This window comes from Oratosquilla oratoria, chromosome 2, assembly GCF_046742065.1.
Source record: "Oratosquilla oratoria isolate Oo_2021 chromosome 2, ASM4674206v1, whole genome shotgun sequence".
Lineage (NCBI taxonomy): Eukaryota > Metazoa > Arthropoda > Malacostraca > Stomatopoda > Squillidae > Oratosquilla > Oratosquilla oratoria.
In genome coordinates, this window is record NC_134778.1 from 73,648,275 (window position 1) to 73,673,593 (window position 25,319).

Consider the following 25,319-nt stretch of genomic DNA (forward strand, 5'->3'; position numbering starts at 1 on the left):
AATGTCAGAAGTATGGTAGGTGTTACTAGGTTGGATAGAATGAGAAACAAGGAGGTGAGGAGGAGATCGAAGGTGGAAAGGAAGTTGGGAGATAGGGTTGATGAAAGAGTATTGGGATGGTTTGGACACGTGGAAAGAATGAGTGAAGAAGGATTAGTAAAAGAAGTGTAGAAGGCAGAGGTGGAAGGAGTGAATATGAGGGGGCAACCAAAGATGGGATGGATGGGTGGGGTAAAAGAGACATTGGGAAAGAGGGAAATGTTTTGTTGAGGAAGGAAGGGAGAAGACAGAAGATAGGGTTAAGTAGAGAATGGTTGTGTATGGATGGTGATGTGATGCATAGAAGGGAGGTGGGAGAATGGGGGGGGCGAGGGAGTATGTTTGATATTTTTGACGCAACCCAAAGGGATTTCTCCCCGTCTTCTCTTTTTCTGCACAAGGGGATAAAGAGTTGGTATATATATATATATATATATATATATATACACACAGGTGGTAATGGACATGGAACTACCTAATTTGGGCCATATCTTTTGCAGTCCCCTTCATTCTTATATTCTTATATATATATATATATATATATATATATATATATATATATATATATATATATATATATATATATATATATATATATATATATATATATATATATGTTCAGGTGGGCACCATTAACCAAAAAGTCAACATTGTTAATCGTTACTCAGTTAATTCAAGAAGAATGTAAAAGAAGTTACCATTAATCTGTTTATCTGTCACATCACTGGCAGTAGCCATGATGCTAAAAGACTCACCAATGGTTTCCTGGCATGCTTTCTTGGGAGATGATGGTAAAAGTGAGCTCGACAAAGTACAGCTACTTGAATCTAAGGAAGCTTAAGCTTAGCTTTCCCACAAAAAGAACCTGCCTTCACCCTCTCCTCAAACTGTATGAACTTGGCAGTATGCGTTCTCTTCATGTGCTGTTTGAGATTGTTCAGACTTGACGTGTGCCCCTTAATTAGAACAGACTTGGGTAGGCACACCATGCAGTTGAAAATCTTTTCCTTTTTCTTGAGAAAGTAGTAGTCCTCCAATTGGGTTTTGAAATAAGACATGCTTTACAAAGCTTGGTAACATGCAAAAATGGTTGAAATTGGGATATTTCTGGAATTAAAAAAAATAAAATATAAAAAATTATAACCATATTGATGGTAAACCTTCATTTTCTAGTTTGAATTTTATGTGTATAAAGGTCTACAATGAATATTGGTTGGATTTTTTGTCTTTGCTAATAGTGACCATTACCCAACTCTTACCTTAAAGGTCAGATATCAACAGATATACCATTCACTAAAAATCATCGTATTGCTCGAAAAAGTACTTTTTAAAAGCATACAAATAAAGTTTTTACCTATTACAGAAGAATTTATTCAGAAAATTCACTTTTAATTGCGCCTCGCATACCACTTTTCCGAAGTCTAGATATTCAGAATAACAATATTGTTTGTTTGGCAACTGTGACGTCACGAACGCGGAATTCCCCGAACCTTTCCCGAAGCGCACGGGCGGAATGTTTCGAATAGCAGACGACGCAATGAAATGAAGACAAAACTGTTTTTTGCCAAATTTGGCAAAAAACAGTTTTGTCTTCATTTCATTGCGTCGTCTGCTATTCGAAACATTCCGCCCGTGCGCTTCGGGAAAGGTTCGGGGAATTCCGCGTTCGTGACGTCACAGTTGCCAAACAAACAATATTGTTATTCTGAATATCTAGACTTCGGAAAAGTGGTACGCAAGGCGCAATTAAAAGTGAATTTTCTGAATAAATTCTTCTGTAATAGGTAAAAACTTTATTTGTATGCTTTTAAAAAGTACTTTTTCGAGCAATACGATGATTTTTAGTGAATGGTATATTTGTTGATATCTGACCTTTAATGGGTGGAATCAGACGGACTAATTGCATTCCTTTGATTTGAATTTAAATATGTGTCACTTGAGTAACAACTTAAATCAGATAAGAAACTGGTCTCTGTTAAGTAGAAAAAGCAACAACAACACAAAAATAGCAGGGTACAAACTCAGTATCAGTCAGACAGAAAACGAAATTATTTATGCAGAAAAACAAAATCGCTACAGAGTGATAGACCCCAATGATAGAGATGGTGAAGGACTCTCATTTTCTTTTGCTTTGAAGTTTTTGGACAAGGAGAAGGGGCATATATTTGCACAAACACAAACTACAATAAAACAAGCATGCAGTCAGGCAAAACTCCCACCAGCCCCTTATTAGCATAGCTATCGCACGTCAGACCTACTGTATATACTGTTGGTGAGCTTATGTTGGCAAAAAAGGAAATGTGTCGTGTGCTCCAACTGATATATCTTTATACTCTTTTCGTTTATTAATTTTCTGTGACTTATCGATCGAATCACAGAAAAAAAATTCACTATAAAATAATACATGTTCATTTTGTTGGAAAGTGTTAAAATGACTTGTCCAATTATATTGTCATATTTTCATAAGAATATGTACTAAAAATCTGAAAGTAAGGGAAAGTTTATGTATGAAGTTAATGGACTCTTAATTGAAGTTGCCAATTTAATGGAAGTTAATTAGTCCATTAATGATTTTCAAAGGTGACTTAAAAGTTAATCCATTATTAAAAGATTTAACTTTGTTAAATAATGATTAATGGTTTAACGGACTGGTACCCAATTCTGATATGTATATACATACATATATCAAAGGCTTTTCCCTCCTTTTATATATATATGTATATATATATATATGCACACACACCAAGGGCTTTTCTCCCCACACATACAAATAATCAAGCTAGAAGAAAATCAAAGAGCAGCCACCAAAAGGGTCCCAATCTGGTAGATATAAAATACATACATTGAAAGACTAGAAAAAAATGGGACTACCAATTTTGGAAAACTGAAGAAAAAGAGGTGATGTGATTGTGGATTTTAGAGTCCTAAAGGGGAGAACAAATCAGAAAGAGATGATCTCTTGATATGGGACAGGAGAACATCAGGTGGACATAATCATAAAGTAAGAAAAAAAAAAATTGTCAGGGATATAAAGAAATACAACTTTTTCACACATATGCATAGACCTGTGGATTGGGTTAAAAGTCAATGTAATGCAAGCAGATACCATAAATGAATGTAAGGAAAAATAAAATAAATGGAGTTCAGGAGAGGGGACCTCATGACTATAGCTCTATTTTCGTACATTACAATTAGGTAAATACACAAATATATATATTATGCACTTAAAGATTAATCATAAATTCATTTCTTACATAAGTATAGACTGACTACATGTTTAAGGTGTTGTAATCAGTACATACCCTTCCTAGAATATTTTATAGGTCTTCCGTTATTCTTGATAACCTGTTGTAAGTATTTTAGAAAACTGTCAGCCAAGTTTTTGTAGCTTTAATTCATCAGAATTAGTCCAAGTATGCAGGCTTCAAATTTTAGGATGAAGTATCTGTGTTTGAGACCCCTTTTGATGAGAACCCACTAGTTTTCAATGGGGTTAGTCAGGAGAGTTGTCAGACCAGTCTTTAATGAAGTCCATACACTAACCTTTTAGTTACTGCTTAATACTTTTAGCAATATGACAGAGAATACCATCCCACAAGAAAATTTAAGTACCACACTTCTCAAAACTATAAGGTAAAAAAATTCACACCAGCTCAGAGTACTTTCTTTAGTTTATCATTTCATTTTTGGGTATTATACAAGGTCACCAGCAACAGACCATTAATGAGTTTGGGTTCCATCATGCTGTTGGTGAACTTGGGGTCAAATTGGTCATTTCCAAGGCATCTATACACTGTAAACACTGCCTCATCACTCCAAAATACATGTATATATCTGCAAATCTCAGGCTCTATATTTCTTAGAAAAATCAACTCTTCTAATGCTGTTGCCTTTGTACAATATACAGTGACACTCCACCAAGAAATATGAGGTTTTCATACTTAATTTCCCATGCTGAAAGATTTGGATCCTAACTTGCCTCTTGATAATTCTCAAAGTTGTGAATGAAGCCTTACATGGCATATAAGAGCAAAGTTTGGGAATTGGTATACAGGTTTCTCCACTGTCTCCCTTTTGCTGAATGGGTGTAAGGCCATAATTTCATAGATTTCCTTTATTGTTTTATCTGTCTCGGACAAAGACACATTTCCCATATAATTACAAGGTAATAGAGGTTTCTTCCCCCACCTTATGCCACAAATGCACAGAACAGAAATCACTTGCAATGGAAAGTTAACCAAAACTGAGAGCACAATTTCATCAAGAGAACCACTCACTACTGATGCCCTTTGGCAACTGAAAAATACTTGCTGTAGGTAGCAATGTCTGCCTATAGCACTCACAACAGAAAACTTCAGGATTAATGGCACAAATGTGAACTTTGATATATATATATATGTATATGTATATATATATACATATATATATATATATATATATATATATATATATATGTATATGTATATATATATACATATATATATATATATATATATATATATGCCTTTTTATGACAAAACTTGAGTCACATGATTGTATTTGTGACTGATCTTTTGTTGTGTACTGTATATACAATAATCTAAACTCAAACCTTGATATGACAGATTTTGGATATAATTTATTCCATTTGTAGCTAGACAGATTTTAATGAATGGATGTTTCCTCCACTGCTTGGCGCTATTGTCCATTGACTTAGGAACATTGGTAGTCATAACAAGTATTCCAAGTTTTCTACAAACAATTCACTCAGACCAGCAAGAAAATTATGTTTTCAATAGAAAAAGCTTGCAGAACATATAACTTTTAGCAATGGCATTCCCACCCTGTTCAACATGGAAAACAAGACATCTACCCTTAAGTGCATGCTGGAGAAGTTGGGCCTTATTTATGAAGCACATAGTATCCAGTACTCATAGGCCAAACAACATGAGCTCTCAGCTGTCATGTGGGAAGGTTATAGCAGTTAGTCATGAGTCTAAAATGTGATCCAAGACCATGGTGAAATAGACTTCAGTATACTGTAATGGAGTATGCAAATGGTAGTTACATAGTTACAAGTAAGCAAATGAGAAATTTGAGACTAATGATAATTTTTGCCACAAATTTCACTGACTGGAAAACTGCAACTCCACAAAAGTTGGCAACAGTCCTCAGGCCCTCCCATAGATCTCTGGAAATAAATATTGGACTGTTGTCAGTTTGAGACTCTGTGTCATCAGCTTTTATAATTAGTAGGAGGGGAGCAGTTGCCATTTGTCAGTTCTCCTTGTTTGAAAAGGTTGAGGAAATACAGTTTGAAGACTGGGTGTTAGCACCTCAGGGTTGCACTTCCAGATGAAGGTGAGGGTGTTGATGAGTTTTGAAGACAGGCAGCAAGGAAATAATGTTCTCTGATGTCTGTCTTGCAGAACCACCACATGCAGGTACACATTGTTGGACCCAGTTTGAGACTATCTGACCTAAAGGGATTTCTGGACACAGAATCAAATTCTTTCCCAAAATGTATTTAATTTATTTAATTTATTTATTTATTGTTTCGTTGAAATTGATCAAATTTAACATGTGGAACTTACATTCTGACTTCACCAATCTTGTGTCTAGAAAATAATTTTTCTGCAAATATGTGCATGCTGGACTTGTTTCCTGGCTATGCACATTGAAAAAAAAATTAAGTTCATGGCTTACAGTTGCTGTATAAAGGAAGATATTGTATCAGGCACATTTTTGGCCATTTGCAGATGGTAGTGTTTTCTTCTAAATATGTATATGTATGTATGTATGCATATATATATATATATATATATATATATATATATGTGTGGGAGCTTCTAAAAATGTTCATATATATATGTATACATATATAATATATACACATACATATACATACTATGCATGATTAATAAATATATTGTGTATGCCTAGTGTGTTACTGTTCAATCCTGGACAGAAAAAACTGATACATTCTTTTATGAATAATAGACGATGTAAATGGTTCACTCTTTATGTAAATATATAGAATTATCATAATAAGAATAATTAAAGGACAAAACAAAAGCACATAATATAAAGACCACTTTTGTTTGATCCATTAATCCTCTCTTGTACTAAAGGGATACCACAGTGCTGAATGAATCACTTTGGTGACAGCTTTAGATACAGATGCATCAATATAATAATTTTTTACCTCAAGTTTATCTAAATAGAAAAAAAAAACAAAAAAAAACGGCCCTACAGTGGCTGCCAACAATCTTCATAACCTCCCACAGATTTCTCTGTGAAGAGACTTTGGACTGTTGTCTGTGTTGTAGTCTGGGACTCTTTGTGTGTTGTTAGGAGAGAAGAATGATCAGCAGTTGTCAGCTCCCCATCTGCGAAAAAGAATTAGAAATACAGCTGAAGTTGGTAGATATTGAGCCTAGTCCAGAGACTGAGTGTCAGCCTCTCTGGGATGCACCTCCTGATTTAAGTGAGAGGGTTGATGTATTTTGAAAATGGACAGCTTCACTGTCCATCTTGCTAGACCCCAATATACAGGTACCCATTATTGGTCCCTGGTTTCCTGGCAGAATTATATTAATCAATTGTGCTATTCTCCAGCTTCATGGAGTTTGAAGGTGAATACTTTTAAATCTGTGGTGTTGAATCGAAAGGAAATTACTGGATGAAAATAAATTGGGATTTAGTAGTGTGTATTGTATAGGTAACTCCTATCCCTGTACAAAGTACAAGTACAAGTCTGGGAAGCACATTTGACACTTTTTTAAGGTTTCATCACACTGCAAATGTTAATATGGCAAGAGGACTTGCTGATAACATTAATAATTCTATCTCTCGTAGTTGTCCCATATTGGCTTATTCAGCATGTCTATGGAATACGGAGTACATTGTATAAGACCTCAGTGCTTTGGGATCTGTAAAACAATAGTGGACCAAGAGAGTTCAGAGTTTGGCATGCATAGAGTATTCAGAGGTTGAAATCCCTTTTATTTTTTTTTCTATGATAGATTGGTTCATAATAATCACAGGGATGAAGCTACTGGGATTGCTTGAAACAACTGGGCTTCACTCTCAACAGAGAAGGAACAGATATAGGATAGTATCTGGAAATTTCTGAAAAACATTGTACTCCACAATATATGCCTATGAGAATGAAAGGACCAAAAGGAAATGTGGCAGAAGTACCTTGCCAGCATGTACATCAGGGCAAATCATGATGGGCCAAGGATATTCAATGATCTCACTAAAGAAAGTCGGAGAAGTAAGGTGTTCAGTGGATATCTTCAAGGGAGCTGGACAATTTATGAGAACACTACCTGATAAGCTGGCAGTAGCAGGTTATGCTGTCAGCTGCTGAGCAACCACAAATTAATAAAAGACTAGCTGTATCAAATATCAAGAGATATCAGGGACGGCAGCATCGCGACTAAAGTATGAGCCTCTAAACTCGACCAAGTAAGTAAAGTGCATCTTCCCTGCCTCTGTCCATTTTAGCTGAGGTCAGGAAACTCACCTGGTGGAATTGATTAAGTGAGGTTGATTCAATTGGTCTGTCAAATGCATAACAAATTGAGTGTTTGGTATACCCCCAGAGTTTGCCTTTTTTCTTTATGTATGTATGTGTATACCTTTCACTGCACTACTTGTCACTTTCAACATACTAAGCCTAGCGGAATTAGCCTTCCAACTTTAATTCACATTTTCACCCCTTTATGACAATTATTTCACAATAAGCTATCACATGTGGAATGCCCCACATACTTTCACGAATTTATTGGAACCATGCAAAAAAGCATTTCGGCAAAGTTAAGTTCATACTTTCATGAGAAAAACCCTAAAATAATAAAAAACAGCAATCGACTGCAACAGTAATCATATATAGGAGAGAGACTAAAAGGACAGTTTGGGATCCAGTATATTTAACGTTTCGACCAGTAGGGCTTCTTCAGAAATAAGTGGACAAATATCTGACGCATTATACAGCCCGATTTTAAGGGGAGAAACATGAAACTACTAGTAGTGTAAAAACTTCAAAGCTTGCGCATCTTGCTTGTTATCTCATTAGCAGAATTGATAGAGTTTTATTCAATGTAAAGAATCCATTATTTTGGTTGATATTATAAATAGTAGATATAAAAGCAGATTCAAAACATTTACATTTCATAGTATGATTTTCATATTTTATCACCTTAGAATTACTCCAGTCAGCAATGTGGCCTGTATTGAATCTAACAATGGCCTTATTCACATTACAAGTTTTCATATCATGTTTATGTTCCAGTATTATTTTGTCAATACTACGGAAACTTTAACCACTATAAACCTTGTTGCAACCTGAGCATGGTACACAGTAAACACCTTATGCCTAATTTCCTTTTTAATAAGATTGCCAACTGTTACTGAGCTGGTTTTCACATTATTACCGGCCTTGTTTAATAAAGAGGAAATATGATCTGCAGCAGAGGTAGGTAGTATAATTCTCTTTGTACACCCCTCTTTCTTTGTTCTTTAGAAAAAAAAATTGCTTTCTTCTTGACTTTCAGGATATATGAAGGAGAGTATTTAAGTTCAGTGAAAATCAACGGCAGTTTCCATTTTCATGCGAGTTGGTGCTTAGATGATTATATTGCGCATTTAAATCATTCACATCTTTGAAGGTTGCAAAATAACACTTGGTGGATGCATTTTACTATCCGCGTGTACATTATACTAAGGTGACTTGTCTAAGTAAGTAGAAGGTTAAAAACAAAAAGAAATGTTGAAAGACGGAAGTCAGAAAAAGACTGTTCAGAATAAAGTTGGCATGATAGACTTTACAGGCCTGCATGATACACCTTTCTGTCGTTCCACTTATAATTCTAATGTATGACGAAATAAATGGACGCGTTTAATTTTTTTTTAGAATACAGCCAATAAGCGCTTTTAGTGTTCCTGCGCTTAGCGTTATAACACTGGCAAAGAACATGTAAACAAATCAAACGTGGTTGTGTTGTTTCTCTTCGAGATTCGAAAACTTGCAGGATGCCGTTCTTTATTAGGGAAAGAACGCAGAAGAGAGTATGTGCTCTTACTATTGCTCCCTCTACAGAGAAGTCTATTCCACCTTGATATTACACATATAAATATAAGTTGTTGAACTTGTAGTATCGCTGAGAGTCTCACGGTGTAATTCGTATTTCGATGTGATCATGTGAAAACTACTCGACCTAGATTTGTCAAATTTGAAGCTTGTTGGAAAATGTTAGAACTATTAGTACTGTAGGTAAAAGGAAAACATTTAGATGCGCGTTATAGATGTAGTAGGAATTACTTGGAGCAGCAAGTAACATTGGTATACTCATAATACTGTAACATTTGTATACAACTTTAAAAAACTGTACCGCGTTGATGATAGTATCATGAATATTCATTCATTCACAACCACTATCCACTCACACATCTCATACACTCCTGTATCTGCTTGACAGGGGTAATGAATATCAAGCAGGGAAGGGAGAGGCCAAGATAGGTGTAAGTGGAGAGTGATTGTGAATGAATGAAAAAGTTAAAATGGATGCAGCTCAAAGGAAGAAGGTGGGAAGGTAAACTAGCTCTGACCTGGATAGTGGGTGGGGGACAGGGATGACTATTTAGAGAGAGCTAAAGAAGTTTGTCAGCTTGAGTGGGTGTCAGTTCAAGTGGGCATCATTTTGAGTGAGCAGTTAGGTTAGGTTATGTTATGTTACCTTAAGTTATTGAACACACCAGAACCTAATTCCACATGTATTCAGTTATCATGTCATCAACATAGCTATACCCACTCCACAACCTGAAGACAGTATTTACAGGTAGGGGCACTGTGAGTTTGGAACTGATGCCTGCTTGAAATGACCAGCATTTGGAGCTAAGACATAAGTTACAACACGTGGATGTTGCATGGGTGAAGGGTGGGTTGCCTTGACTAGGACCCCCCCCCCTTTTTTTTATATAATGTGTATATATCATAAATACATTTTTTTCCTAAATGTCTTAAAAATTGAATTTATGAATCAAGATGATGATATTGCCATGATTTCTTTAAGTTTTCTAAACCTACTTCTATCTACAGGCTGTCTCGGGACCTTGGGAATGCCATTAAACCCATTAATTATTTTTAAATACCAGTACAGAAATACAGGTAATAAGAAAAAGTAAGAAAAACTTAAGAAAAAATTTAACTGCACTTACATTGTTCAGCTGGCTTCTTCCACTCTCAAAGTGAGGATTCTTCATACTGTACAAGATGATTATTTACATGGAGGACTGGGCTACAAGGCTGATGTATTGACTGGCTACGGGTCTTATGTCAACAGGCTTGGTGATGTCTGGGGTCTTTGGTGGGGTGGAATTCACCAGATTACTGCTCATGACAGGCACATTGTCTGGAGCAGATGAAGGGCCTGGTAAAGGAAGCAGTCTTGTCACACATTTTCTTATAAAGGTTCTGGATCTTCATTTGCTTCAAGTATTTTGGCTTCTCCTTATTAACCACTTCACTCCGGGCCAAAATCTCGCGGGCAGCATTAGCTGCCAGACGTACGATGTTGCGTCATAATACTCGCACCATAAAAAATAGTCACCGCTTATATCGATCGTTCTCTCTTTCACCCGTGAATTTTGATAACCATAGAAAATGTGATGAAGCCAGTTTAGAGAGTATGTCAGTTACGCAGGGACAACTACAATAAATATAATCAAGACGCCGATATGGCAGCCTCGCGTATCCACTTGCTCCCCATGCCGCCTACTTAGGCGGCACCGTATAGAAGGGGTTAAACAGGCCTGTATGTTATACACCTGCATTATTTGCAGTTCTGAGATGAAAGAGCGCTGCTCCAAAGCAGTGATTAATTGTTCTGTCTGCTCAATTATCCTGTCGAAGGAGATCTCAGTGGGGGGTCATCATTTTGCTTGTCATCGTCATCACTCTCCTCGTGCTGCTCATGCTGGAACTCCTCTGGTGTCGTAACCATTCTCACTATATCTGCTGAAGATAACTGGTGGGCAACAGGAGCATCATCATCAACATCAAGCCACCAGGTCTTGACGCTCAAGTTTCTGTGCCACTGAACTGGTGTATTCTTTGGCATACTCCATAATATCCCCCACAGTCTGCTTTGCCTTGGACATATGGAAACCAGTGAAGTCAGCATCTAATATTCCGCCAAATGTGGGAATGACATTAAACCCTATGCCTATTGCCTCAATAGTAAGTTGTGCTGCTAAACCTGGGATTCCAGTAAATGCCCTGCCGTAAAATCGGAACTCAACCTATAGTGCTCTTTTAAACATGAGTTGGTTTTCATCACAAAAATGGATTTTAAAGCATTTCTGCTTGATAGGGTTATTAAAATGTTAACAAAACATGATGGCAAAAAAAAAAAAAAAAGTTGGGAGCCATCAAGTGGCCAAATAGACAGTGCTCTCAGATCAACATTTATAGCACTTCTAAGCTACCAGAAGAGGCTGGACGACCGTGTTGTGAACAGCTGCCCAGGATGTAACACTTCACCCCATACCATACAACACATAATGGAAGACTGCATTATACACAATCATGCACGCAAACAACACAACATACACTCTATAAAGGATTTGTGGGAAAACCCAGTTTCGGCTGTGGCCTTCCTTGGGGAGACGGGACTGCTCGGACAGACAGTCTAGGGAACGACAACAACAACAACAACATTTATAGGGATGTGTCCATTTGTTATTAATTATGTAATGCACCACTCTTGTGAGTCCAGAAAACCTCCAACCCCCATGGAATATCACGAGGTAGTCTTCAGTTGTTCTGACAGTTTATGGTTATTTTTTTCCATCCATTTTGATATAACTTCTGTGTGATGTGTGCAGTAGCAGTTTTGTTTATGAATGAGAACACCATAAGCTGTAGCAATGTTCATTCTTCCATAAGGTGCTAAGATTGGAATAGTAATGAATGGGTTTTGGTAGATGTGGGATGGGTGTGTGCTATGACTTGATCATCCCCTACACAAAATTTCTTGTTTTTCATCTTTGCTGCTTCAGTTGATCTTTTACCATCTCAGTAAAGATACCATACATTGTTCTGTAAGATGTATTTAATTTTTGCTTACTGTTCTTTCAGCGCAAGCCACCTTCAAGGCCCAGAAATCAAAAAGGTTCTTTTGTTGATAAAAGTGGAAAGAAACCTCCAGCAAAATATTTAGATGAAGAAATTTCAAGTGATGAAGATGAAGATTTTAGTAAAAAGAAGAAGAAATTTTATGAACAGAGTGATGATGAAAGCTCTGAAGAAGAGCAAGAAACTGCACAGGAAAAGAAAGTAAGACTTGCCAAACAGTACCTCAAAGAGCTTCAAGCTCAAAGTAAGTGCTTTTTCTATATTTTTGAGCAAATTAGTAAATATCCAACTCTCTCACTGTCTCTCTTGCTCTCACTGATGGAGATACACCTACACACACACAAGTACAAACAAGTAAACACACGTACATGCATACATCCTATTTCCTTTTATTTCCCATAATTCCTCATCTTTTCCCTTCTTTCTCTTGTCTCTATTTAACCCCCTACCACTCCCCCTGTCCTCCCTAGCACATACCATCCTTTTGATGCTCTTCTCTCATTCCCCTGCCTTCCTCCATCCTTCTATCATTCATCCTTATCACCCAGTGCCACATTTCACCCATCCCTCAACTATTTCTCCTCCATCATCCTACCACTCCTCTCATCCTCACACCCCTACCTCTCCTCGCTATCTCTATTCCCCTGCCACTTCTCCCCCATCCCTAACCCCCTACCACTCCTTCTCTTTCCAATCCTCTCCTCCGACTCAAAAGGGTTTAATGTGTCACAGTTAACCTTTTCCATACTGGGTAGTACCTCTTTCTGGTTGTTACTTGGCTGCTTTTCATCTATGTGTAGTAAACTGGAAATGTGAGATGATTGTTGTGAATGGATTGAAATTGAAACAGGTAAAATATTTGAAGAAATAGATAACAACAATTATTATACTATCTGGTGAGAAAATGTAGTAACACATTTGTAAATCACAACTAACACCACAGTTGGATGAAAGAAAGAGTTGAGTAAGCAAAACTACATATTTTGATCGCTAACTACAATACTCTTCAGAGGATTGCAGTTAGCAATCGAAATATATAGTTTCGCTTACTCAACTCTTTCTTTCGTCCGACTATGGTGTTAGTTGTTATTATACTATGTAAGACCTTCACACAAAACTAGACTAAGAGTTTCATTAGGTTATTGCCAAGGTTTTCAATGTTGTAAACTTATAAAATTACATAAATTCTTTATTTTCATGTGGACTAATGAGGATTTTTGTATTATAGAAGCTCAAGAAAAGGAAGATGAAGAGGAGATTGAAGATGAAATTGGGCAGAGACTGGAGGAAGAGGTTTTAGAAGCAGCTGGCAAATTACAAAAGACTGTAGCTGATACATTTGTAAGGGCAGATACAGATGGTATTCATGTTCTACGATGCAAGCAGCACAAATTGTCAATTACCTGTGTAGTAGTTTCAAGTGATGATCAAACTATATATTCAACTTCAAAGGATTCATCAATTGTCAAATGTAAGTTGAATTTAGTAATAATATGTGTGGAGGTAATGTTCTCCAGTGTATCCTTTTCATTACATCACACAAGCCCAACCAACTGAATGCAACAAAAAACTACACCTGCATTATATTACTCAAACATCTACAACAACCTATCACTAGCTCCAGCAACTCATCCATACAAAAATATATTCATACTCAGATCACAAAACAAGCATTTTAAACTGACTGTCAAACTCCTTAATCCATCAAGCCCCACCAAACACTAGCCTTACAAAAATATCCCTCCCAAGAAAAACGAACCACACTAGTACAATTATGTTAAGATTACCATAAATATATTACACACACACACACACACACACACACACTTTCAACGAACGGACGGCTTGACGAACGCTCTGAAGAAAAGTGCAGATTGAGGATACCAACGCAAAGAGAAGTGCCTTTTTGTATTTGCAGGGGGGGGGGAATTGCTCGTGAGGTAGTGGGAAAGTAAGGAAAGAGGAGAGGGGGAGGGATTACTGGGGAAATGGAAGATAATGAGGATGTGGAGGACTTGGCCCAGGCAGACGGGCGGAAGATCAACATGAAACGACCACCGGATGACGAAATGGCAAATAAAAATGTAAAGATTAGAAGTATAGAAAGGAGAAATACAGTAGAAAGTGACGAGAATATGTTCCAGGGATTTAAAGAGGGTGGGGGGGACACAACCCCCCCCAGACTGATAAGACTAGAGGAGAGAGTTGATAAGGTGATCGAGGACTTGGAACGTAAGTTAGGTAATGTAGGCTCCATTCTACAAAGAATTGAAAGATTGGAACAACTAGAGAAGGCTAACAGAAACTTAACTGAAGAAGTAGAGGACCTAAAAAGACAGTTAGGAAATGTAAAGGAGGAGAATGAGAAATTGAAGAAGAATAGTAATGAAAACAGTGAGAAAATAGCTACAGAAGCTAAAAATTGGAGAATAACTCAAGAAGGGAATAAGGTTTCATTCACTGACATAGTCAAACAGCAATTGAAAGAACATAATGAAGACTCAGTTATTAAAGTGATGAGACAGAAGGAGAATATAGTAAGAGAATTAGCTGACAAAAAGAAATGTATAATTATATTAGGAATGGAAGAGAAACATAACCCAGATAGAACCGCAAGAATCAAGGAGGAAAATGAAAGGGTAAGCAGTTTATTAAAATTAGTCCAGGAAGATGAACCAGAAATTATAAAGGAAATGGAGGAAAAATTCAGACTCGGAAAATATAGTACAGATAAGACCAGACCAATTAAGATTAAATTCAGGTCACAAACAACGGCAGAGAAAATTCTATCCAAGACAGGGAAACTAGCAACAAATGATCAATATAAAAAGGTATGGATAAAAAGAGAAATGAATAAGGAGGAAAGAGAGGCAGAAAAGCAGAAAAGAATTGAAGCTAAGGCAAAAAACGAGGAAAGAACGGAGTCAGAGAAAGAGAGATTCTATTGGAGAGTAGTGAACATGAAAATAAAGCAGTTCGACATACTAAAGAAAAACATAAGGGAAACAGAGAACACAATGGAAGTGGCAGAAAACTAAGAGTGTCTTACACAAATATAGATGGATTGATAACAGGATTGAATGAACTGAATGATTATTTGAAAGAAAAAGAACCGGACATAATGGGAATTGTAGAAACAAAATTAAAAGGCCCACTACCACCCAACAGTGTAGGACATGATACATACAATTATTGGATTAGAAACAGAGAGAAAAAACAAGGGGGTGGAGTTATGTTCCTGACAAAGAAGGATATAAACGTGAAAGGTGTCATATATGGAAAGAATACAGTAGAGATGATTATGATAGAAGTGGAAGACCGAGATAAGAAGAGCAGAAAATTTGTGATCAACTATGTGCCTCCGAAAACAGCCTCATGGGAGGAGAATGAACATAAAAGTATGTTAGAGGACACAAAGATAGCATTAACTAAAATAATGGAAGACGGAGGAAGAATAGTTATGATGGGCGACTTTAATTGCAAAGAAATCTGCTGGGAAGAAATGACAGTCAAGAGTGGTGATGACTCATGGGGAAATGCTCTACTTGAGATGATTACTGACCATTCAATGACACAATGGATACAAGAGAACACTAGGTATAGAAATGAAGAAGAACCATCGAGGCTAGACTTAATAATTACATCTGAACCTAGAATAGTGGACAAGATTGAATATAAAACACCAATAGGTAAAAGTGACCACATATTGATTGAACTGGAACTTAATGAAGAAAAATATATGAAAAGAAATGAACAATATAGAAAAGGAAGAATGATGTATGAAAAAACAAACTTTGATAAAATAAGAGAATTCTTCCAACAAGAAAACTGGGAAGAAATATACAAAGAAGAAACATCAGTGGAAGAGAAATGGAATATTTTGACAAAAATTTACAAAGAAGGAGTGGAAAAGTATGTCCCAAGACAAAAACAAGAAAAAGAATATGTAAAATGCTGGTACAACAAAAGTTGTAGGGAGTTAAAAGACAAAAGAGACAAAGCCTGGACCGGATGGAAAAAAGACAGAAGACCTGAAAAATGGAAAATATATACTGGTTATAGAAATGAATATGTACAAAAGTGCAGAGAGGAAAAAAGAAAATATGAAAAAGATGTTATAGAAAAGTGTAAAGATCAACCAAAACTATTCTACAGATTTGTAAATAATAAACTGAAAAACAAACAAGACTTGGAGAAATTAAGACAAGGGGGAGTTGAATACACTGAGGAAATGGAAATGGCAGAAATTATGAACAAACATTTTAAATCAGTGTTTACAAGGGAAAATATACAACCTGAAGAGATTGAGTGGAAGGAAAAAGTCCCCCCTATGGAAGAAATAGAAGTAACGAAGAATGAAATATTGACACACTTGGGTAATTTTGATGTCAGAAAATCGCATGGGCCAGATGAAATAGCAAACTGGATTCTGAAAGAATGTAGGAATGAACTGGCAGACAAAATACATAGCATAATAAGCAGTTCCTTAAAAGAAGGAAAAGTTCCAGAAGATTGGAAAAAAGCAAATATAGTACCTATATATAAAGGAGGAAATAAAGAAGAACCTACCAACTATAGACCAGTCTCTCTAACAAGTACAATAGCAAAAATATGTGAAAGAATTATCAAAAGTAGATGGGTAAAATACTTGGAAAAAAACAACGTACTAAATCCAAGGCAATTTGGATTCAGACAAGGACGATCATGCGTCACCAATTTAATATGTTTCTATTCAAGGCTAATAGATATAATACAAGAAAGAGATGGATGGGCTGATTGTGCATTTCTAGACCTAAAAAAAGCTTTTGACAAAGTACCACATAAGAAGTTGCTTAAGAAATTAGAATATGAAGGAGGAATACAAGGTAAATTGCTAAATTGGATGGAAGACTTTTTGCAAGAAAGAAAAATGAGAGTAGTGATAAGAGATCAGCACTCAAAATGGAATGAAGTAATAAGCGGTGTCCCGCAGGGAACAGTTCTGGCCCCAATAATGTTTGCTATATATATTAATGATATGGATGAAGGAATTGAAAGCTATATGAGCTTCTTTGCAGATGATGCAAAATTACTGAAAAGAGTGAAAACTGAAGAAGATTGTGAATCACTACAGAGAGATCTAAATAAAGTACAAGAATGGAGTAGGAAGTGGGAGATGGAGTTCAATACAAAAAAGTGTAGTATAATGGAATTTGGAAAAAGCAAAAACAGAATAACAGGATCATATAATTTGGGAGAAGAAGGAATAAAAAGAGTAGAAAATGAGAGGGACCTGGGAGTCATTGTTATGAATAATATGTCACCTGAGAAACATATAAATAAGATTTTTGGAGAAACTTATAATTTAATAAGAACAATCAAAGTGGCATTTACATACCTGGATGAAGAAATGGTGAGGAAAATCCTAGTCACCCTGATAAGACCAAGATTGGAATATGCAGCAACGATATGGTCACCAAGTACAAAAAAATGTATAAAAAAACTTGAAAGAATACAAAGAGCAATTACTAAACTGGCACCAACACTCTCAAAACTATCATATGAAGAGAGACTACAAAAACTTAAACTACAGACACTAGAGAAAAGAAGAGAGAGAGGAGATTTGATAGCTATTTACAGAATCATGAAAGGCATAGAAATTACTGATAGAGAGAATCTGATAAAATGGGATGACAGAAATACAAGAGGACACGGAAAGAAAATAAAAAAAGACAACTATAGAAGAGATTTGAAAAAGAACAGCTTTCCTCACAGAGCAATAGACAGTTGGAACAAGTTAGATGAGAAAGTGGTGTGTGCAAAAACAATACATGAATTTAAAAATAGTTTAGATAAAATGAGATATGAAGACGGGACCTCACGAGCATAGCTCCCCTTCCCGTAAAATACAACTAGGTAAATACAACTAGGTAAATACACACACACACACTTCCACGAACGGACGGCTTAGAGAACGTTCTGAAGAAAAAGTGAAATTTCGTGGATCCCAAAGCAAAGGAAGTACCTATTGTATTTACAGGGTGGGGGAAATTGCTCGTGGTGTAGTGGGAAAGTGAGGAAAAAGGAGAAGGGGAGGGATTACTGAGGAAAATGGAAGGAAATGAGGAAGGGGAGGACTTGACCCAGGCAGGCAGGCGTCATGTAAACAAAAGGGGTCCTGACCAGCTGAGTGATGATGAAAGGTCTAACAAAAGTGTAAAGATTAGAAACATAGATATGAGTAGCACAGTGGAAGGTGAGAATGATAATTTCCATGGATTTAATGAGGGGGGGACGGATACCAACCTCCCCCAACTAGCAAGACTCGAAGAAAAACTTGAACAAATGACTGAACATTGGGAGAGTAGATTTGATAGAATTTCAAAAATGGCTGAAAGGGTTAAAAGATTAGAAACACTAGAGAAAGCAAACAATAACTTAACTAAGGAAGTAGAACTAAAAAGACATTTAAAAGAAGTAAAAGAGGAGAATGAAGAATTAAAGAGGAATAATAAAGAAAACAAAGAGGCCATAGCTAAAGAAGCTATGAGTTGGAAGACAACCCAAGAAGACAATAAAGTGGCATTCACTGACATAATTAAACAGCAAATGAAAGAACAAACTGAAGACTCAATTATTAAAGTGATAAGACAAAAGGAGAATATAGTAAGAGATTTAGCAGATAAAAAGAAATGTATAATTATATTAGGAATGGAAGAGAAACACAACCCAGATAGAACCACAAGAATCAAGGAGGAAAATGAAAAAGTAAGCCGATTACTAGAATCAGTTCAGGAAGATGAGCCAGAAATAATGAAACAAATAGAAGAGAAATTCAGATTCGGGAAATATAGTACAGACTAGACCAGACCAATTAAGATTAAATTCAGGTCACAAACAACGGCAGAGAATATCTTATCCAAAACAGGGAAACTAGCAACAAGTGAACAATATAAAAAGGTATGGATAAAAAGGGAAATGAATAAAGAGGAAAGAGAGGAAGAAATAAGGAAAAGACATGAAGCTAAGAGAAAAAACGAGACCAGAATGGAGACAGAAAAACAAGAATTCTACTAGAGAGTAGTGAATATGAAATTGAAGAAATGGAGCATAACAGAGAGAAACACAAAAGAAACAGAGAATACAATGGAAATAACACAAAGTTAAAAGTATTCTACACAAATATAGATGGATTAATAACAGGACTGAATGAACTGAACAAATATCTGAAAGAGATCCGGACATAATGGGAATTGTTGAAACAAAATTAAAAGGCCCACTACCACCCAACAGCATAGGACACAATACATATAATTATTGGATTAGAAACAGAGAGAAAAAACAAGGGGGTGGAGTTATGTTCCTGACTAAGAAGGATATAAGCGTGAAGAATGTCACATAAGGGAACAATACAGTAGAGATGATTATGATAGAAGTAGAAGATAGAGATAAGAAGAGCAGAAAGTTTGTAATAAACTACGTGCCCCCAAAAACAGCCTCGTGGGAAGAGAATGAACATAAAAGCATGTTAGAAGACACAAGAATAACACTAAACAAGATAATGGAAGATGGAGGAAGAATAGTTATGATGGGCGACTATAATTGCAAAGAAATATGCTGGGAAGAGATGACTGTATAGGGTGGAGAAGACTCATGGGGAAGTGTTCTACTTGAGATGATTACTGACCACACAATGACACAATGGATCCAAGAGAACACCAGGTATAGAAATGAAGAAGAACCATCGAGACTAGACCTAATATTCACATCAGAACCTGAAATAGTGGAAAAGATAGAATACCAGGCACCAATAAGCAAAAGTGACCACATATTGATAGAACTAGAACTAAATGAGAAAAAATACATAAAAAGAAATGAACAATATAGAAAAGGAAGATTGATGTATGAAAAAGCAAATTTTGATAAATTAAGAGAATTCTTCCAAAATGAAAACTGGGAAAGAATACACAAAGAAGATACAACAGTAGAAGAGAAATGGAATATTTTGACAAAAATCTATAAAAAGGGAGTAGAAAAGTATGTCCCAAGACAAAAACAGGAAAAAGAATATATAAAGTGCTGGTACAATAAAAGTTGTAGGGAGATAAAAGACAAAAGAGACAAAGCTTGGGCTAAATGGAAGATAAACAAAAAACCAGAAAAATGGAAAATATATACTTGTTATAGAAATGAATATGTACAAGCGTGCAGAGAGGAAAAGAGAAAATATGAAAAAGATATCATAGAAAAATGTAAAGATCAACCAAAACTATTCTACAGATTTGTAAACAACAAACTGAAAAACAAACAAGATTTGGAGAAATTAAGACAAGGAGGAGTTGAATACACAGAGGAAGTTGAAATGGCGGAAATTATGAACATTTTAAATCTGTGTTTACAAGGGAGAACATACAACCTGAAGAGATTGAATGGAAAGAGAAAGTCTCCCCTATGAAAGAAATAGAAGTAACAAAGAATGAAATATTGAAACACTTGAGTAATCTTGATGTCAGAAAATTGCATGGACCAGATGAAATAGCAAACTGGATTTTGAAAGAATGCAGGAATGAACTGCAGACATAATACATAGCATAATAAACAGTTCCTTGAAAGAAGGTAAAGTTCCAGAAGATTGGAAAAAAGCAAATATAGTACCTATATATAAAGGGGGAAATAAAGAAGACCCTAACAACTATAGGCCAGTCTCTAACAAGTACAATAGCAAAAATTTGTGAAAGAATTGTCAAAAATAGATGGGCAAGATATTTAGAAAAAACGTGCTAAATCCAAGACAATTTGGATTCAGACAAGGACGATCATGTGTCACCAATTTAATATGTTTCTATTCAAGGCTAATAGATATAATACAAGAAAGAGATGGATGGGCTGATTGCGCATTTCTATACCTAAAAAAAGCTTTTGACAAAGTACCACATAAAAAGTTGCTTAAGAAATTAGAAACTGAAGGAGGAATACAGGGCAAACTACTAAATTGGATGGAAGACTTTGCAAGAAAGAAAAATGAGAGTAGTGATAAGAGACCAACACTTAAACTGGGATGAAGTAATAAGCGGTGTTCCACAAGGAATGGTTCTGGCCCCAATAATATTTGCTATATATATTAATGATATGGATGAAGGAATTGAAAGCTATATGAGCTTCTTTGCAGATGATGCAAAACTATTGAAAAAAGTGAACACGGAAGAAGATTGTGAATCACTACAGAGAGATTTAAACAAAGTACAGGAATGGAGTAGGAAGTGGGAAATGGAGTTTAATACAAAGAAGTGTATAATGGAATTTGGAAAAAGTAAAAACAGAATAACAGGATCATATAAATTGGGAGAAGAAGGAATAAAAAAAGTAGAATATGAAAAGGACCTGGGAGTCATTGTTATGAATAATATGTCACCTGAGAAACATATGAATAAGATTTTTGGAGAAACCTATAATTTAATAAGAACAATCAAAGTTGCATTTACATATCTGGATGAAGAAATAGTGAAGAAAATTCTAATCACCCTGATAAGACCAAGATTGGAATATGCAGCAACGATATGGTCACCAAGTACAAAAAAATGTATAAAAAACTTGAAAGAATACAAAGAGCAATTACAAAATTGGCACCTACACTCACAAAACTATCATATGAAGAGAGACTAGCAAAACTTGAACTACAGACACTAGAGCAAAGAAGAGAGAGAGGAGATTTGATAACTATTTACAGAATCATGAAAGGCATAGAAATTACTGATAGAGAGAATCTGATAAAATGGGATGATAGAAATACAAGAGGACATGGAAAGAAAATAAAAAAGGACAGCTATAGAAGAGACCTGAAAAAGAACAGCTTTCCTCACAGAGTAATAGACAGTTGGAACAAGTTAGATGAGAAAGTGGTGTGTGCAAAAACAATACATGAATTTAAAAATAGTTTAGATAAAATGAGATATGAAAACGGGACACCACGAGCATAGCTCCCCTTCCCGTAAAATACAACTAGGTAAATACACATGCCTATGCACACACACGGTCAAATCTAAATATGATAATTGGAAATCAAAGATATAGATTAAGTTGGAACCATACATGAATTTGAGTCTAGGTATGGTAGAAAATTAGAGGATAGGAGACAGGACCCTGTGAGCATTACTCCTTTCCTGTATGCTACAATTAGGTAAGTATACTCACACACATATACACATGAATGGCCTATTCCCCCTTGTAAGGGGGTTGCCAAGTCAGAGGACACTTTACACATTAAGAACTAGTTTAATTCCTTCTCATCTCAGTATCTTATGAATGAAGAATAACCCCATCTCCTACCACATTGATCAGGTCAGATACACTAAATAACTATGGCAGCATTGGTTGTATGAATACTGCAGGTCTTCTTCAGGAGAGACCAGTTGTGACAAATTGATTGATAGTAACATCACGCAATCCCCCATCATGTTCACCTCAGACCATTTACTGTCTCCATTCCTGACCCTAACACTTGTCCCACTACTTGTGTAAATTTTTTTTTACCTTCTTTCAATAGATCTCTACCTATTCCATAGTCTGTGATAAACGTCACAGTTCATATCATCCCTCTTTTTACTATAACAGAAAAATATAGAAATTTATATCTGTAAGGCAAGTAACAGTATATTTGCAGAATACTATAGAAATCTCCTGTTTGTCATTGTTTACAGGAGTTTTATTGAGTCTTTACAAAGGTATCACTTGTTAATATATTTTTCTTTTTTCTTATTCCATAGGGAGTATAGATGGAAAGAGATTAGCACATGTCTTGGGTGCAAGGAAAGATGATGGGGATCCAAAGACAAAAAAAGCACATTCATCTCATATATACTCGTTAGCATTATCCTCAGATGGAAAGTATCTGGTAAGTACTACTATTTAAGGAAAAGTAAAGTGATAAGATGTACAAGGAGTGAAAATCAATGGAGGAAGTGGAGAGGTTTAAGTACTTTGGGTTGTATGTGGCAGTGAATAGAGGAGTGGATGTGGAGGTGAACTATAGTAACTGAGGCAAATAAATGTCTGGGTAGAATGAAAAATTTTATGGAAATTTTGTATTTGGGGATAAGTGCAAAAAGAATGTTGTATGGAGTGATTTTACCCACAACACTATATGAAGCAGATATGGATTTAAGGATTGATGGAAGAGGAAAAGCCTGAACACCTTTGAGATAAAACTTTTGAAATGTATGGTACATGTTTCAAGGATATATATGGAGAAATATGAAGATTAAGCAGAAAATGGGGGTGAAAAGTGCTATCAGATAGGATAGGTCAAAGAGTGGTGAGGTGGTTTGGGTAAATGGAAAGAATAAATGAAGAAAGACTTGCAAAAGAATGTGAATGGCAAAAGTGGATGGAATGAACTTGAGAGGAAGACCAAGAATGAAGTGGATGGATGGGGTAAAAGGGGGCTTGGAGGCATGGGGAATGTCTGGATCAGGAAAAAATGGATGGAGAAAGAGAGTAGATGTTTCATCAATTATTTTGAATGGATGAAAAGTTGGAGTTGCCATATAATGAAGTGGTGGTGGTAAATCTGTCAGGCCCTGATAAGGAAGTGTTGTGTCGCTATGTATTGCCTTTGAACAGTGTGGTAGGAAACAAGGATGACCTTTATCCACAAGGTGCTGGGATGGAAAGGGTGTAAAATGGGTTTTTAATGTTTATCAAGTGGTCACATGCTTTGACATAGACACCCTCTAATAAATGGAAAAGGGCCTTTGGTGTATTTACCTAGTTGTAGTATCCATGAAAGGAGCAATGTTCATGGGCTCTTGTCTCTTACTTATCAGATATCATAATTGGTGTTTGTGTTAGTGTTTTGTGTGTATGTGTGTGTGTACATTGTCAAGCTTTGACCCAATCTTTTTTGTTGTAGAAAGCTCATTTTATTTATTATTATTTGATATAGGCTACAGGTGACAAGTCTGGCTACATTCTGACTTGGGATGCCTCAACACTGGAACACCTGAAAACATTTAAGAAACATAGAGGTGCTGTTACAGGTCTAGCATTTCGAAGAGGAACTCACACTTTGTACTCTTGTTCTCATGATCGATTGGTTATGGTGTGGAATCTGGATGCCATGGCATTTGTCGAAAACTTGTAAGTAACTTTATCTTCACTTTGTGAAATGTTATACATTTGTAATATATGCCAATATTATCTGAAGTTATCTTGCAAATTTAGTTGTAATCTTGTAAGGAAACCAAATATAATTTAAGAATGAGATACAACAATTTCACCCCTGATATTTTTGTAAAATAAAGAGGAGGACATCAGGATGCAATAACTGGGATTGACGCTCTAGCCAGGGAGTCGTGCATTACCAGTGGTGGGCGGGATGAATCTGTCATTGTGTACGTTATACTGGATGACAAGCAGTTGCGGTTCTCCGGACATCAAGGTTCAGTGGATGGTGTAAGATTACTTAATGAAAGAACCTTTGTCACATTTGGACAAGATGGGTAAGTGTAACTGTTGTTGGTTCCAGTTGCTTATTATTTCTGCCAAGAAAGATATTTCGATTGAATTGGCTGTCATTATATTAGTACTCAAGATGAAATTGTCTTGAATACTCTGTAACTTGAAAGAACTCATAAGGTTGAAGTGTTTTGCCTTTTTCTTCACAGGTCTTTAGCAGTATGGACCACGCTGAAGAAGAAACCACATTGTACAATTAAATTGGCACATGGTGTTCAAGAGTCCAACCAGGAAGGGAACTGGATCACAAGCGTAGCCACTCTCGTCAACACAGATCTTATAGCTTCAGGCAAGTACTCACATAAATTTTATTTTTTCAGTATGAGATATTGTTTCTAAAGAAAACAAAGTATAAACAATAAATGTTTCTTCAGCAGGTTCCTTCGATGGCTGTGTCAGGTTGTGGAAAGTAGATACCCGGAACTTTCGAAAGATGGAGCTGTTGTTCACTATTCCTGTGAAGGGTATTGTCAACTCTATGTGTTTCACATCAGACGGCTCTCATCTTGTAGTGGGGGTAGGACAAGAACACAAGTTGGGACGGTGGTATACAGACAAAACAGCAAAGAACAGTGTTTGTGTAATACCTCTTGTAAAGGAGTAATTATGTACAGTAAAATATATTTGTTAATTTGATAATTTATGTCTTTCATTTCCTTTTATTTGT

General features: G+C 36.0%; 1 protein-coding gene across 2 annotated transcripts; it reads left to right on the plus strand.

Moving 5' to 3' along the window:
• Positions 1–8,935: 8,935 nt before the first annotated feature.
• U3-55K (U3 small nuclear riboprotein factor 55K) lies at positions 8,936–25,291 on the plus strand. 2 transcript variants are annotated; one of them, XM_076210638.1, is made up of 8 exons: positions 8,936–9,093; positions 12,164–12,404; positions 13,389–13,631; positions 22,903–23,030; positions 24,081–24,274; positions 24,439–24,636; positions 24,802–24,941; positions 25,027–25,291. In XM_076210638.1, exons 1-8 carry the CDS (start codon positions 9,058–9,060, stop codon positions 25,254–25,256), a joined length of 1,410 nt encoding a protein of 469 aa, XP_076066753.1. In that variant the 5' UTR covers positions 8,936–9,057; the 3' UTR covers positions 25,257–25,291. The 2 variants fall into 2 exon arrangements, with proteins under 2 accessions (XP_076066753.1, XP_076066763.1); XM_076210648.1 differs by having other exon boundaries at positions 25,030–25,291.
• The last annotated feature ends 28 nt before the right edge of the window (positions 25,292–25,319 follow it).